The sequence below is a fragment of the Suncus etruscus genome, chromosome 2 (genome assembly GCF_024139225.1).
Source record: "Suncus etruscus isolate mSunEtr1 chromosome 2, mSunEtr1.pri.cur, whole genome shotgun sequence".
NCBI lineage: Eukaryota > Metazoa > Chordata > Mammalia > Eulipotyphla > Soricidae > Suncus > Suncus etruscus.
The window spans coordinates 4,038,880-4,054,996 of NC_064849.1; the positions used below are offsets into that span (position 1 = coordinate 4,038,880).

The following is a 16,117-nucleotide window of genomic DNA, read 5'->3' on the forward strand; positions in this document are numbered from 1 at the left end:
ATGCATCTCACCTAAAAGGATCACTCTGGATCCCAAAAATATTAAATAATTATAGCATCCAGATACACAGCTAACAAGGCGCTATAGAGAATGTATGTTTGCATGTAACTTACAGCACGTTTGTGTTGACTACTGTGTTTATGTAAACACGAATCGCACGCCATGAGGATATATTTAGCAGCCTGTGACCTCCTTTGCTAAAATCCGGCTCGGCTCCGGTTAAAAGGATTATTAGCTACAGGGAGAAAGGGGATTTGGGGGCTGGTATTTTTCCATCATTACATAAGCAAACAAACCCTTCCCCGTGGTCGCCTTTATTTAAATATTTAGTGAGGACTTGGGGGAATGTTTCTCCACTTCTGCTTTGCCCTCCCCTCTTCCTCAGAGGCGCTGCCTTTAGCGGTTCGGTGCTGTTAGCAGTGCCGGTGGCAGCACCGGGGACAGAGAATGTGGCTAATCAGAAAGTGCTCCAGGGCCTGAAGCCATAGCACTGTGGGGAGGGCTTTTGCCTTGCACACAGCTAGGCTGACCCAGTTCGATCCCCATCACCATCATCCCATAGGGTCCCCTGAGGGCTGTTGGGTGTGGACAAGGTGGGTGCCTGCCCCCACCCTAGCACCTCTCTAAGCCCCTTTGCTTGGGGCCTGCAAGTTTTTCTGCAACAGAATGGCGCTCTCCTCTCTCTCTCTCTCTCTCTCTCTCTCTCTCTCTCTCTCTCTCTCTCTCTCTCTCTCTCATCTTTCCCCCTCCAGGCATTGCAGGTGTCCCCAATGTTGAATGTGGCTGCCTCTGGGTGGCACCCTCTCATCACATCACCCCTCAGCACATGGAACTTGGTATCACTTGCCATGGCTGGTGCCTGCATGGGACCAGGCTAGAACACATCAGGGTTCAATTGGCACTTGTGGTCTCTGGGTCCTTGTGGGCCATGCCTCCTGGGTGAGCCTGAGCCCCTAGGCACGCTTTCTTGGAATGGATGGGTGGGTGGGTGAGTGGTAGATGGTCATGGTAGAATGGAAGGGTGGATGGATGGATAGATATAGATGGGTGAATGACTGGCTGGTGGGTGGATGGACTGACAGGTGGATCAGTTAATGAACAGTAGAGCAGAAACTGTCTGAAACTGAAACTTCTCTTATTCCTTCTAGTCTTTTCTATTTTTTCCTTGTTTGGGGGGGGAGCCACATCTGGCAGCTCTCGGGGGTTACTCCTGGCTCTGCAGTTAGAAATCACTTCTGGCTGGCACAGGGGACCACATGGGATGCTGGGAATTGAACCCGGGTCAGCAGCATGCAAGGCAAATGCCCTCCCCGCTGTGCTACCCCTCCGGCCCCTCCTTCTAGTCTTTTCTATCCCAGGTTCCTGCTGCGCCAGAGCCCCTCGACTCATCAATTACAAACATTAACTGTAAATTATACTTTTGCATAGTTAATTCAGCCTCTTCATTATGTAGTTAGTCGAGCTCAGTAGGCAGAAAATTCCGTACTGAACCTGGACCCCATCCAGCTCTTGTCTTCTGGAATATTCTGGGGAGCGGGTTGCTATCAGGGACCCTGTGGGAGTGGGGGGGGGCGGCTTCTCCTGGAAATGCTCCAATGCCCTCACCGTGCCCTTGGAGGCACGTCCAGCCCTTCTGGAGAGGCTGATAGCCCAGGCGGATGCTGGGCTGCAGTCGTGCAGCTCAGCAAAGACACTTCTCCGGGGTTGAGATTGGCTCTTTCTTCCCAAGGGGGGGGGCATGCTGAGCTAAGCCTCATTTTCATCTCTCCCCCAGCTGGAAGCATTTGCCGAGCACCAGAATGGAGCCACACGGGGCTGTGTATGAGGGGGGTGGAAAACGGGGCTCCACCCTGGGGCACAGACCTGGCATTTGAGATGGGGCACAGGGGTTCCTGGACCCCCTCTAAGGCCTCAGACACCCTCATTCTGGGTCCCCGTGTGGGTTTGGCTAGCAGGACCACATCTGCTTTGACTTTGAGGTCCCTGATGATGGGCTGGATGGGGGGACTCCCCTCTTTTGCCTTCTTCTAGTGGGGGGGGCTCTTTGGAAAGAAGCCGACATCTCCTGGCCAGACAAACTAGGGGTTCTCTGGGTCTCATAGCAGGATCACTCACACACACACACCCTGCTTGAACCTGGGTCCCCAGGGTCCCCTCTCAGTCCCAATTTTGTGATTCATGGGGCCAGCAGCCCGTTGTCACCTCACCATGTGCATTCAGGACCCTATGAGTGTTGTGTAGACACAGGGTGGCCCAGCCGGTGTGCAGCCAGGGAGCTGAGCACTGGCTTGAAAGCATCTAGCTGAGCATTCGGAGAGCTTCAGAGCTGACTCCCCAGTGTCCCAGCCAACCATGCATCCATGAAGGATGTTAGGGACAGGGTCCTGCTGAGGTCATGACCTGCTTGTCCGCCCCATCCGAGTGGTCACCCCTCAGCTCTGGGGGACAGAGTTTGGGGTCCTATCTGTTACTGGGCAGGGGAACATATGGCCGGCCATAAGAGGGACTCTGAGCCCTGAGCTCGCACGCTCTCAACACGCCCTGCATTAGCCTCAGGCTTGGTGCAGCTGAGCACAGACACGGGGTCCAGTAGGAAGACCTTCCTGCACACTCGGGGGCTTGCAGTCCCCAACAGCCAGGCCAGGCACAGTGTCGTGGATCAAGCACTCGAACCCCGAGACCTAAGCTGTAAATGACCCTGGTGAAGTCACGTCCCAAGACTGGAAGCCACTGGTGAGGTGGGATCCCACAAAGAAGCCCCCCCCCCCCAGCCACTTTGGGAGTGGAACTCTGGTTATCATGGGTCGGAGAGGAATTTTGATATTGGTGGAGAGTGGGGTGCGAGCTCGGTCGGCCAACCAGGTGGGGACGTTGGGGATTCCAATAGCTTGTGTGCTTCTGTGCTTAGGGAAAGATGGGGGTGAGGGGGACTAGGGAAAGTGGGGTGTGGTGCCCTGGATGTGAAAAGCAGGGTGTGCTTTAAGGTGATGAGAGACACCCTGCCAGGCAGGCTCCACAGCCACCAGACATGGATTCTCACAGGAGATGCTTGTGGTTTCTTCCCTTCTTTCAGCGGCGGTTTCCCTGGCAGCAGCAGGAGGTCAGGAATGTTGACAGACTCAAGGTCCTGCCCACTGCCTTTTGCTGGAAGCACTGGGGATGGAGGAGCCTGAAAACCCCATGTTGTGGATCTTATTCCAGACTGTCCCCCCACATGATTACTGGTTTCCCACCAGGGTTGAGGTTATGGGGTTCCGTGATATAGGGATGGAGTTATAGAGTTCAGGAGTACAGGCTGGAGTTATGATTTCAGGGGGTACAAGAATGAAGTCATGGGTGTTCAGCGGGTACAGGGTTGGAGATATAGGGTTCCGGGGTTACTGGGATGAATTATGGGGCTCAGGAGTAAAGGGCTGGAGTTATGGAGTTCAGGGGTACAGGACTGAGTTTATAGAGTTATGGGGTATAGGGAATGGAGATTATGGGGTTCAGGAATACAGGATTGGGAGGGTACTGGGTTGAGGTCTTCCCAGAGTCCCCCCATCTGCCCCACAGTCAAGAGTGATGCCCCCCTGTACAGACCCAGCTGCACAGACATGAGGAAGAAAAGGGGTCCAGAGGAGCAGGACTGGAGCCCTGTGGTACCCCTTGCTTCCCCCGCAGTGCTCAGTTCCTGAACCCCCCTTTCCTGGGGAGCCAGCCAGGATGATTCTGAGTGGTCTGAGATAGGTGGCTAAACGTGATCCAGTTCAGCACCTCGGAGAGCGCCCGGTGGAGGGGGGGGGGTCGGTGCTGACTTGGGGTCACTGGGACATTCTGATCCTACCTGTCCCCAAGGGCCCAGGTGCCCGTGGCCATCATGAACTACGCCTGAGCTCAAATGAGCCCAGCCAAGCGGGTCCGAGTGGCCGTGCCCAGGAGGCTGTTTCCATCCCGGGGCTGATTCCTTCATCTTGTTACTGTCGCTGCTCATCAGGCTGAGGGCTCGGGACCAGCCAGCTCGTCCCGGTCCCTGCAGGGTGACATGGGGTCCCTGGGGTCTCAGCACGGCACCTCAGGCTTCATTTTCTTACCAGAAAGAGTTTCAGGAGCTAAGGAGGTTGTGCATATCGAGTTTCAGTGATCCAACTCTATTGTGAACTATTGAGGGAATTTATTTGCTTTTGAGTAAAGAGCTTTTTAAAAAGCCAATTCTGAAATGTTCTTTCGAGACTTACGGCAATCAGTCTGCACCCAGCAGGGGATAGGTATTATCGGCTGTCAGGAGCCCCTTGGGGGGGGGGGGGTAGAGCCCCTTTTTGGAACTCCTGCTTTTACACTCCATCTGCCCCGGACCTCGAGACCTCTGGCCCAGCACAGCTGCGAGCAAACACAGCATCTGAGTGGAATGAGATGGAGACGGATAGGATATAGATGGACAGACAATGGGGGAGCCATGTCTCCAAGTCATTTGCTCTCGGGAGCCTGGGCCAGCCCCAAAGTGCATGCTCTGTAGCCACTGCCAGACCTTGCAGACGGCAGGTGGCCACGCCATGACAGGATTCTGCCAGTCTGCGCCAGATGCTTTTCTCAGAAGCCTCGATGAGGCAAGAGACGAGTGTGGTCCTGTACCATGAGACCCTTGGCCAAAACCTCTCCCCCAATCTCTGAGTTGTAGCAGCACAGTGGCCCTCAGAAGCAATGGTGGCTCAGAGTCTGGGTGGCTCTGAATCCTCCCAGTCCTCCCGCCCTCTCTCTCCCTGCTCCTTCCTCCTCCCTTCTTCCTCTTCTCTCCTTCCTCCATGCCCTTCCTCACCCATCCCACTCATAGCCCGAGGAGCGAGGCCCTCAGGCACTCCCACACATGTGGCCTGGTTCCCAGCCCTGTCTCTGCCCCTTTCAGGAGCAGTGGGCAGCCCAGTGTGGTGGGCTCAGTTGGACCTGAGATCTCGGGTGCCAGCCCAGCCGGGAGCCAGCCAGTGCGATGGCAGGTGGAGTACCCTCACGCCGGGGGCACCCAGCTCTGCCGTGGCCGACATCATCGTCAGCCACAAGGACCTGGAGGCCATCGTGCCCCCTGGCCATGGTGAGTGACCCGACCTGTGTACACTGGATTCCGTGGCCCTGTTACCCGGAGACCCCCTTGCTGTGTGGTGCCCCACTCACCCCCACATCTGGGCTCCCCAGGACACAGCCCTGCTTCCCCCCACCTGCATCCAGCTGAAGGGGCCCTTGCGAGCCCATGCTCCTGTGTCCAGGGGATGAGCCCTGGTCCCCTTCCCACAGTGCCAGACAAGCAGGGACACCATGGCCTGGTCCCATGGTCCCTGGAACTCTTCCACAAGGCCTGGAAGGTTCCGGGCCTCACAGCAGATTCTGCAGGAAGTTTGTAGATCAGACACTGGATGACGCATGTTAGAGAAGCTGCGGCCTCTCCTACATGTTGCTCTAGCAAAACATTTTTTGTTTGTTTTTTGGGCCATACTCGGTGGTGCTCAGGGGTTACGCCTGGCTCTGCACTGAGGAGCCATTCCTGACACTGCATCCCTATGGGATGCCAGGAATTGAACCTGGGTCAGCCATGCACAAGGCAAACACCCTCCATGCTGCGCTATCGCTCAGGCCCTTCGGCAAGTCTTTGGCCATTTGAAGAGATGTGATGGGGACCAGAGCCAAGCAGTGCCCATGGTCATTACTGCTCATGGCCAGTTTGGGGGAAGTTAAGGCCTTTCATCCCAGTGCTGACCTGACCTCAGGACAGTGTGGCCAAGGGGGTGTTTTTGGGAAGTTTCTTCCTTAGAACCAGGTGCAACCTAGGTGCCAAGGGGCAGCTTTGTTTTCCAGAGTCTGAGCACTGCACGTGTGACCCAAAACAAAGCCAGCCAACATCCCATCTCTTCAAATATCCCCAATGCAGAAGCAGCTCCATGCTGGGATCCAAATCTATGGGCAGATTCTATTTTCTAGCACTCCAGCCCAGCCTGGGTGGGAGAAAAGGCACAGCCTTGAAGCAAAGTGAGGTGGGGACCAGAACAATAGTACAGCAGGGAAGGAGGTACTGCCGTGCATGTAGCTGACCTGCGTTCTATCCCCAGCATCCATATGGTGCCTGAGCCTGCCAGGGAGTGGATTTCTGAGTGCAGAGCCAGGAGTAACTGCCAGCTGTGGCCCCAAAACAAAGACAGAGGGGCAAGGAAGGGAGAGCTTGAATGTATCCTCCTCGCTGGTGGGGACCCCTCCCCTGCAACAGGCACGCGTCGCCCTCAGCCCATCTCCCATGAGCCGACGCTGCTTCTTAAGCTTTTGAAGACGACCGTGGGTCCTTTTTCCTCTCAGGCTTCATTTGTTGGCACATCAGCCACCGAGCAGAGGGGAGGACCCTGACAGCCGGATTAGGGCTTTAGCTTCTCACGATTAAATACGCAAAGCCGGGCCAGGGCGCGGGGGAAGCTAAACAGTTCTCTGCGGATTTGCCAAAGGTCCCTGGACCTGAGCACGGGAGGGGGAGGGGCGCTGGTCCGCTGGCCCCCTGGGAGGCCACACACTCTGCTGTGCACTGAGTGAGAAAGCAGGGAGGGAGGACCCCAGGTCTGATGTAGGAGACCCCAAATCTCATTGTCCATATTCCTGGTTTGCTCTAAAGACAAAGGCACCAGCTAGCTGGGAAATGAGAGCCAGTACCAGTGTTGGACTCATGCACTCAGTGCTCACTGATGCTTAGCAACAGAGCTGTGGTTCCTGACGTCACTTCTGCTGACCTCAGTTCCCTGTTTCTTCAGGAGGGTTGGGGGGGTCACGCACCCCAGCTTCACGGGGGGCCTTGTTTTTACTGGCTCCTTCCCACATGAAACCACAGGGATGCCAAGTCAGTCCTTCCAGTTGGGCGTCTCTCAGGGAACCAGCTCCTTAGGGTCCAGGACAGAGGGGCTTCTAAGGAATCATAGATTCTTATGGTCCCTGGTCAAATAAGAGGGGCCTGCCCCTTTAAGGATTAAGGTGGGGTGGGGGCGTTGGAGCATTTGCACTGTAGTAGGACATTTGCCTTGCAAGCGGCTGACCCGGTCCTGATTCCCTGCGTCCCATATGGTCCCCCTAGTCTTCCAGGAGCGATTTCTGAGTGCAGAGCCAGAAGTAACCCCTGAGCGTCACCAGATGTGGCCCAACCCCCACCCAGAAAAACTTTTCTGTTTGGGGGGCACCCCAATAGGATACACGGATCCAACCTGGGTCAGCCATGCGCAAGGCAAATGCCCTCCCCGCTGTGCTATCACCCCTGGATGAAATTTCTAGGACATTTACCCACTCAGGTAGAGAGCGAGTCGGACGAGTAGCCTGGGAGAGCAGTCCCTGAGGGTGGGACCAGATGGGACAATAAAAGGGCTTTTTCCTTCTGGAGCCTCTCCATGCGATCCCAATGGAGGCCACCAGGGGGCACCATCGTCCACACGTCTGTGCCAGCTGCTGAGCTGGATAGATCCCTGGCTCAGGGGTGCTGGAGCCCAGCGGGGCCCTGGGTAAGGCAACATCCTTCGCTTTTGAGGGATGCAGGCAGGGGTTGCTGACAGGGAAAGTTTTCTCTGCCAGCACCGGCCCAGGATGAGCAGAGGCAGAGAGATTTTGGCCCTCCTGGCCTCTGCTTGAGCTATTGAGAGCACGGCTGGGCTGAATTTAGGGAGCACAGCCCACTTTCAGAGCCGACTCTGGGCCTGGGACCCCTCGGACCCTGAGAACCTGGGACTAGGCACATTTGACCACTCACATCACCAGCTGTGGAGCTGGATCTCTCGACACCAGGCCGGAAAGTTCTAGGCATGTCTCTGCCGGCCAAGCCACTCAGGTGCTGCTCGGGCCAGCCGGAGGCCTGTGGTTCTGGGACACAGATGTCTCATCCTGGGGGCTCGGCTCCCTGTTCTGTGGTCCCTCAGACTGGCAGCACCTGTCGTCTAGGTAGACCCAACACCCAGAGGCAGGAAAATGAGCCAGATTAAGACTGTGTCCAGGGGGCTGGAGAGATAGCACAGTGGTAGGACTCTTGCTTGCACGCAGCTGACCAGGAATGGACCCAGCATCGCATATGGTCCCCCGAGCCTGCCAGGAGCAGTTTCTGAGCACAGAGCCAGGAGTAATCCCTGAGCACCGCCGGGTGTGACCCCAAAACAAAACAAAGAAAACAAAGACTGTCTTTGGGCAGGCATGTGTCCTTGGGGCACGGGGGTCCTGCTTTCTCCCAAATGTAGGGGTGTCTTCCTGTAGCTCCCACTCACTGTCTTGCCACTGCTCCTCCCCAGGGCCCAGGACAGGAGGTCATTGCCCCCCACACTTTCCTCTTAGATCCTTCTGGAAAATCATAGGGAATGTGGTGGCAAGAAGAGGTGGCTCTGGAATTCCCTCTTTCCTCTCTTTTACCTGGGAAACATGGTTGTGGGGGGGAAAGCCATGTTACTCTGGGAGAGGAAATGGCCTTTGCAGCTGCAGTTCCAGAAGCTTCCATGTGTACATAATGCTTCCTGATCATCCGATCATATAAATAGCCACTGGCCCCTACCAGAGTTGGCCTTGACCACACTCTGCTGCCCAGCCCACTCAGCCCCAGACCTTCTGCTGCCACTGCAGCTTGGACCCAACTGTCTGTCCCCAGCAGCAGCCAGCCAGCAGGGCACCGTGGTCCCTAACCAGAATCTGGGCCCTCGTTGGAGAGTGACTCATGCTGATGGTCAGGAGAAGCCGCTGGGCACAACAGCATAAGGCTGCCACCTCCTGCATCCAAATGTCCAGAGACAGGGCAGGAGGCGGCCTGCTCTGTGTCTGAAAGGAAAGTTCCAGAATCAGAGCAGAGTAGGAAGGACAAATTCCCTCAGACATGGTTCCTCAGGGGATAGTCAATCTCAAACTGCCAACAAGCTGCTGGCATTCCAACCATTGCGACCGTGTCCCTGGGGCAGGATGGAAAGGAGCAAAAACTGCTTGAAGGGAAATGCTGCAGCTCTGGATGTGAGTCTACTGGTCCTGCTGTCCACTTGGGTCCCACCTTCGTGCAGGGTCCCCCGCCCCAGCCTGCTGACCTACCTCGGCTTCCCGCAGGATTCAGAGCTGCTGAACACAGCCGTGCTTACGGGCAGGGCAGTGGTCTTGCCGGTCCGGACGGTGGCGGTGGAGGCAGACGGGGCCGTGACAGACATCTCAGGATCTGTGCAGTGTGTGTCTGCTGACCAGGATGTCCTCAAAGTGAGTGGCCGGCCTTGTCTCCTTTCAGCCTCCCAGCACCCACCGTTTCTCTCTGCTGCCCACACACTTCCCTCGCCCCCATGTACCCTCGGGTTCCCTGTCCAGTCCCCCAGGGGGACCAACCCCAGAACCCCGTATCCACAGAGCAAGTGGCTCATAGGTCTGTCCCAGTTCCCTGAGCAGAGGCAGATGGTCAGTGAGGGGGTCTGCCCCAGCCATCATGGGGCACTCAGGGGTGCTTGGTGGGGGTGGAGGGGACTACAAGGTTTCAGATCCATCTAGAACTACAGACCCTATGCACAGTAGCAGGCAGCCAGTGTAGACACACACGGCTACATGCGGCAAAGGTGCTCGAGAAGTTGCATTAAAAATATTCAAAAGAACTTTATTTCTAAAAATTAAAAAAGCCCTATGGCCTCCGGTGTGCGCTAATGAATCTTCGCATAAATTATAGAGATTCAAAGGAAAGAGGGAGGCGGCTGCCTGACAGATCTGGGAGGAGGAGGAGGAGGAGGAGGAAGAGGAATGGGGAGGGGAGGAGGAGGAGGAGGAAGCCAGAGCCATAGTCCATTGGGGGAGGGCATGTGCCTTACCCAGGTTCGGTCCCCGGCATCCCTTATGGTCCCCCAAGCACTGTTCATTCTTCCTCCTCATCTTCCCACCCACCCATTCATCTGTCCTCAGTCCTTCTGTCCAGCTGTCCATCCCTCTTTCTTTCCATCCCTCCCTTCCTCTGTCTGTCCTTCCATCCCTCTGTCCCTCTGTCCCTCCTTCCCTGCATCTCTCCATCTTCCAATAATCCATATTTTGAGCTTTTTATGAGCAGTTGTTGTATGGAACCAAAATATCGAAGATAAAACGATGATGCCTGTTCCCCTCAGGGACTTCAGTTATGGAGTAATATGGGCCCAGGGATCCCCACCCAAGTGGCTCCACATGAGTCCCCACAGGAAGGGAGACAGCCCTGGCCTGCAAGATTAGCCATTGACCCCGGTGAGCACCTCTGGAGTCGGCGTGAGCCTCGGACCCACGATCTGGTGTGGCCAATAGCCTGTATCCTGCCTCCCTCCACTTGCCTCATCTTAGGGCCCCATGGGCTTTGCCAGGGAAGAGGCCACATGAACGAGGGGTCCCAGGCCCTGGGAAACCTCCCCTCTGCCCCTCACTGTCCCTGCAGGTGTCCGAGCGCTGTGACCATGTGCTTGTCAACGGCAAAGAGACCAGGGGCCAGGTGGACGCGGCCGTGAACTTCTCTTTCCAGCATCTCAGTGGGGTCCTGCGGGTGACCGTGTGGGCGCCCTTGCTGCCTCTACAGGTCTGGGTGTCAGACACGGAGCTGAGCCAGATCAAAGGCTGGCGGGTCCCCATCGGCACCAGTAAGAGGTGAGGCGTGGCGCCCCCGGGGTGCAGGCCCCACTCTGGGGCTCTCTCCAAATCGGATCCCCCAATCAAAATGTATTTCCTGCCCCAGACCCTCTGAGCCCACCCGGCTCCTGTGAATGAATGATTCAGTCCTTCCTCTTCTGCACACAGAGTTCTGGATAAAGGGTCATTCATGAGTGCAATGGCCCACAGACGGGGTCACTGTCTCCTCTGTACAAAGAGGGGACCTTGATTTACCCCTTGACATGCTGGTCCTGCTGGTCCTGCTCAGGGATGGGGTTTGCGCGCACACACACACACACACACACACACACACACAAACACACGAGTCAGTCAGAATTTCAGAGCTGGGTTCGAATCCCAGTCTGGCCACCGTCCAGCTGGGTCGAGGTCAGAGGGTTAGCTTGGTGCCTCTCATCCTAGACATGACTAAAGGTAGTTTCACTGTAAAGGAACCAAGTGTGTGGGTGGGTGCTGAGCAGTACAGGACACAATGCAGTCCAGAGAACTTATAGAATGTTCTATAACTTATGGCACCAGAGGGATAGCATAGTGGTCGGGCATTTGCCTTGCATGTAGCAGACCAGAGATGGACCTGGGTTCGATTCCAGGCATCCCATATGGTCCTCTGAGCCTGCCAGGAGCGACTTCTGAGAGAAGAGTCAGGAATAACCCCTGAATGCTGCCAGGTGTGGCCCAAACCCCCCCCCAAATTATCTAGAACTTATAGACTATTCTAAAATGTTCAGTCTGTGGGAGAGTCAACATTCCCCCATCAATGCCCTGTATATAGATGAACTTCCTGCTTACATTGTGTGGGGCTGTGCAGAGCTGGGGGGGGGTATGGGTCAGGGTGGCCCCTGAGGAGCTGAGCCAAGGCCTCAGAGCACCTGCCCCCCACCAGGGCCACGCGGGAGAGTGAGGACGAGGAGGAGGAAGAAGAGAGGCGAGGCCGGGGCTGTGCCCTGCAGTTCCAGCGCGCCACAGTGCGGGTGCTTGCCCAGTTCGCGGCCCAGGCATCTGGGCCCTGGGAGCCGCCCCACCTGCTGCTGGGGCCCGACTGGCAGCTGGACATCACCCAGCTGGTGGCCACCTTCACCAAGCTCGAGCAGCCCCACGTGGCCACGCTGCAGGATGATGGCGTCCTGGTGGGCCGGGAAGTCGGCATGGTCACCATCCAGGTGGGCGTGGGCTCAAGCCTCCACGATAGCGTGGGGTGGAGACAGCAGGGGGCAGGTCTTGGGATCCACCTGGAGCCTTGTTTACACACTGGGGGCACCCTCCACCATGTCCCCAAATTCCCACGGCTACTACGGGATTCCGCACCCCTGACCTCACACCCTCTAGGTTCTGTGGCTCTGTGCCTCCCTCTGTCCCCGTTCTGCAGCCAGATAACCCCTGAGCCCCAGAATCCTCCCGGCATGCCACTTCTATAGAGAAGTGCTGTTACTCCCACATCAGTGCTCAGACCACCCTCAGTTTCCCACAGGTCCTCCCTGGTCTGGATGCTCAGGAGGGTCCAGCCATGCCCTGGGAACCTGGCCAGCTGGTCTTGTCTTGCCCCCAGGTGCTGTCCCCTCTGTCCGACTCCATCCTGGCTGAGAAGACAGTGACGGTGCTGGATGAGAGAGTGTCGGTGACCGAGCTGACTGTCCAGCTGGTGGCGGGGCTGTCTGTCAGCCTGCGCCCGGGCGCCCAGCACAGCAAGGCCGTCACAGCCACGGTCATGGCCCAGGAGCTGCTGCGGACCCCCAAGCAGGTGGGGAGGGACTGGGCCCTGCCTCGGGGAGAGCTGGGGGAGCCACAGAGGAATGACCACACGTCACTGCCACAAGGGCCCCGGTGCTGCCTCTCCTGAGCAGTCTCTGAACTGCAACCCACTCCCCACCCTCAGCTGGCCATGTTCGTGTTCAGAGCCAATGAGCGCCTTCCCAGCTGTCCTGTGTGTTCTCCCACCCTGGTGGTGTCTGTGGTTCCTGTGGTGTCTGTGGTGTCATGGTATCTGGTTTTATGCCACATGTCCCTGCTCTGTCTCTGCCCCCACATGCCCCCTCTGGCGTGCAGACACCCCCACCCCATCATCTCCACAATACTGTGCTCTGGGTGTGTTGAGTAACTACGAATATGAGAGCAAGCAAATGAGAGTGAGAAGAGGGAGTGTGAGAAATGAAGTGTTTGAGTTAATGTTTGAGTGAGGAGTAAGAGATAAAGTGAGTGAATGAGAAAGTGAGTGAAAGGAAGTATGTGAGAGAGAAAAAGAGAGAGAGACTCACAGTGCAGGGCTACATGAGCAGGAGGAGGTATGAGGGTCCATCCTGCTCTGTGGGGTTTGTCCTGCCTTCTAGGGGGTCATCTTGCCTCAGAGGTCACCGTTAGCTGTGTGACCCGCCGGGACTCCTAAGGGCCTCCCTGTCCTGCTCACATCCAGGATGCACCTGAGGGAGGCATGTGTTCCCAGTGAGGGCAGAATGGTGGCCAGAGGTCACATGCCTCTGGAAAATGGGGGCGAGGGGGACTTCCCTGGGCCTGGGGGATTCTGGACAGTTCCAGCCACAGGGACGGGCTGTCCAGTTACCAGGAGGTGAAGGATCCTCGGGGTGGCTTGTCCCGGCACCCAGGCGCCCTGACCGTGTGTCCCCGCAGGAAGCCGTGCTCAGCATCTGGCTGCAGTTCAGCGACGGCTCCACGGCACCCCTGGACCTCTACGACCCGCAGGACTTCGCACTCACGGCCACCTCCCTGGACGCGGCCGTGGTGTCGGTGGTGCAGACCCCGTGGCCCCGGTGGCCGGCCGTGCGGGCCGAGGGGGAGGGCCATGGCCCGCTGGTGCGCGTGGACCTGAGCATCGCCGAGGCCTGTCAGAAGAGCAAGCGCAGGAGCGTGCTGGCCGCCGGCCTCGCCCATGTCAGGGTGGAGTTCGGCGGCGGCCGTGAGGACGAGGGGCCGGGGGAGGCGAGAAGCCAGGCGGGTGGCCGGTGGCAGGAGGAACCCATGGGTGGCAGTGCCTCCACGGAGCTAGAGGAAGAAAGAAGGAAGGAAGAGGAGAAAGAAGCAGCAGCCCAGGACTTGGCTCCCACCACTGCCCCCACAAACACCAGGGTGGCAGAGACTGGCCGGCTGGACATGGCCCCTGCTGAGGGCACGCGGCTGGATTTGACCCGCTTCCCAGGGCCCGTGGGGGCACCTCGGGCAGATGCTGGACAGCGCGGGCTGAGCGACCTGGAGGTGGGCATGTACGCGCTGCTGGGCGTCTTCGGCCTGGCCATCCTGGTCTTCCTGGCCAACTGCGCCACCTTCGCCCTCAAGTACCGGCACAAGCAGTTTCCCCTGGAGGGCCAGGCCACTGCCGTCAGCCACTCGCACGACTGGGTGTGGCTGGGCCACGAGCCCGAGCACCTCGGCGCCCCACCACTGCCCTCTGGCCAGCACACGACCGTCATCGACGGGGACCCGGGGGGCAGCACGGGTGGCGACCGGCCGCCACGGTGCAGTGAGGCTTCCCAGAAGGGGGCATGCAGGCAGACCCGGGGGGCTGAACCGGGACCTCCCCACTCACCCACATCCACATCCACACTCAAAAAGGTGAAGTTCACCGCCATCCCCCCCAGCGGCTCCATCCTCCGGGGCCGTGCCGAGAACTTCACGTGGGGGCACTCCAATGTGGGCCTGGACTCGGCTGTCCCCAACGAGCTCAGACTCTACCTGGAGGAATTCAGAGAAAAGGTCTAGGTGCTCCCCTTGGTGCAAGTGGGAAGGGGCGGCAGCAGCAGGGACAGCACCCCCAGGGTCTCCGGATTCCACCCCTGGCACCCGGCAGCCTGGAAAGACTGGGAAACTCCACAGAGCACCTCTCTGGGCCAAGTCGCCCAGGGAAGAGGCTTCTCCTGAGGGCGGAACAGGACCCATGGTGTCCGGCAGCCCGGATTGTGCCTGGGACATTCCATGACCACGGGGGGCCTCATGACTCTCAGTAGAACAGAGAAGCTACCAAAATTCCTTTGTTTAAAAAAATGCAAAAGACAAATAAAAAGGGACAGACGCCACCCTGCTATGTCTGGTCTTGTGGCCGGACAAGAACACACACAGACGCGGGCTACCCTGCTCCTTGCTCCGAGCACCAGACGGCCCAGTTCCGTTTGGCTTCACAAGGTGGGTTAGAACTTTCCCGGCACTGACCAAGTCACGGGGGTCAAGGGAGCTTAGTTCTCCGGTTCTGCCAACTGCTGTCCCCCAAATCAACCCGCAGTCCCTGGGGGGTCTCAGAGTAAAGACCACCCTGTCCTTTCGGGGCCCTCTAGCTATTTCCTGCACCACGGCCTGGTCGAGATTTCCCTGCACTGGAAAATAAGCAAGTTGTCTTGGGTCAGGGTTGGGCACGCATGTTCAGACAACCACAGGCAGAGGCCATAGCTCTGTTCTCAGCTACATTCCTGTGGACCAGGCCCAGCTCAAGGCTGCTAGGCATCTTGACGGGGGCATCAAGTGTGACCCCTGAAGTTTCTTTGAAGTCAGGAGGAAAGAAAGATGAGAGGTCAGTGGCTGGCCCAGCCCCCGGGAGACAGCGCCCACTGTCTCTCTGGCTCCATTACTTATTTCTCTCTTCCTAGGAACCAATTTTTTTTTTGTAAAGCCATTTTTATTACCCTAAATTAGCCTCACATGAGTCCAGACTTGGCTCCAGACTCCCATAGGCTCCCTGAAGTGGGGCCTGTGGGGTGCCACCAGCCACTGGGGATGTTAAGGGGCTGCTCTTCCTCCTGGGTGGGATTTCAAGAGTCCCCACCTGTAGCCCCTTCAAGTCTCCTCACACTAGCTGGACTAGGGGGTGGGGGTTCTGAAGCCCACCGATGGGGCGTGTGTGAGCACCGGGTAGGTCTGGTGCCAGCTTCTAGAAATCTCTGTCATGAGGGTCCTCACCTCCACCCCCATCCCTGCCTCACGGGGTCAGCATGGGGGGAGAGAAGCAAGTGCCCCAAGCCTCCGGTGACTAGACACTGGCCTGCAGAACCATCTCGGGATAGTGAATCTTCCATTTGGTGGGAGGCAGCCCAAGCACCACTGTCACCCTTGGTTCCGGTCCCAGCTGCTTTGCTAGAGTTGGGAGTCAGGGAGGCTGTGATGATGAGGGCACAGAAGACAGGCATGGGCACATTTTCAGGGGCACAGAAAGGACAGTGCAGCTGGGCTTCAATAACTGAGACCTTCCCATATCTGGGCCCCAAACCGGGACCTAAGGTGACCCCAACAATAGAAGTTCTTGCTGAGAGGCACCCTAAGGTTTGTCGGAGCACAGAGCAGGGCAGGGACAGGGGTCGTAAAGGGACAAAAGGACACCAGGCACGTTAGAGAAGCCTTTTCTACAGAGAGCTGGAAAGTGTTTGAGAACAGCCAAGGGTTGATTTATTGATAAAGTATAACGTCCAGGAGCTGAAGTGATAGCGTAGCAGTAGGGCATTTGCCTTGACTTAGGATGAACCTGGGTTTGATCCCCGGCATCCCATATGGTCCCCAAAGCCAGGAGCCATTTCTG

General features: G+C 57.5%; 1 protein-coding gene across 1 annotated transcript in view; it reads left to right on the forward strand.

Moving 5' to 3' along the window:
* LOC126002050 (transmembrane protein 132C-like) overlaps nt 1-14,628 on the forward strand; it is a 66,510-nt gene extending 51,882 nt beyond the window's left edge. The window contains 7 exon segments of the mRNA XM_049769275.1: nt 4,883-5,003; nt 5,005-5,056; nt 9,053-9,204; nt 10,382-10,587; nt 11,492-11,768; nt 12,155-12,346; nt 13,231-14,628. Of these exon segments, the coding sequence (XP_049625232.1) occupies nt 4,883-5,003; nt 5,005-5,056; nt 9,053-9,204; nt 10,382-10,587; nt 11,492-11,768; nt 12,155-12,346; nt 13,231-14,316 (2,086 nt within the window). The 3' untranslated portion in view covers nt 14,317-14,628.
* Nucleotides 14,629-16,117: the final 1,489 nt, after the last annotated feature.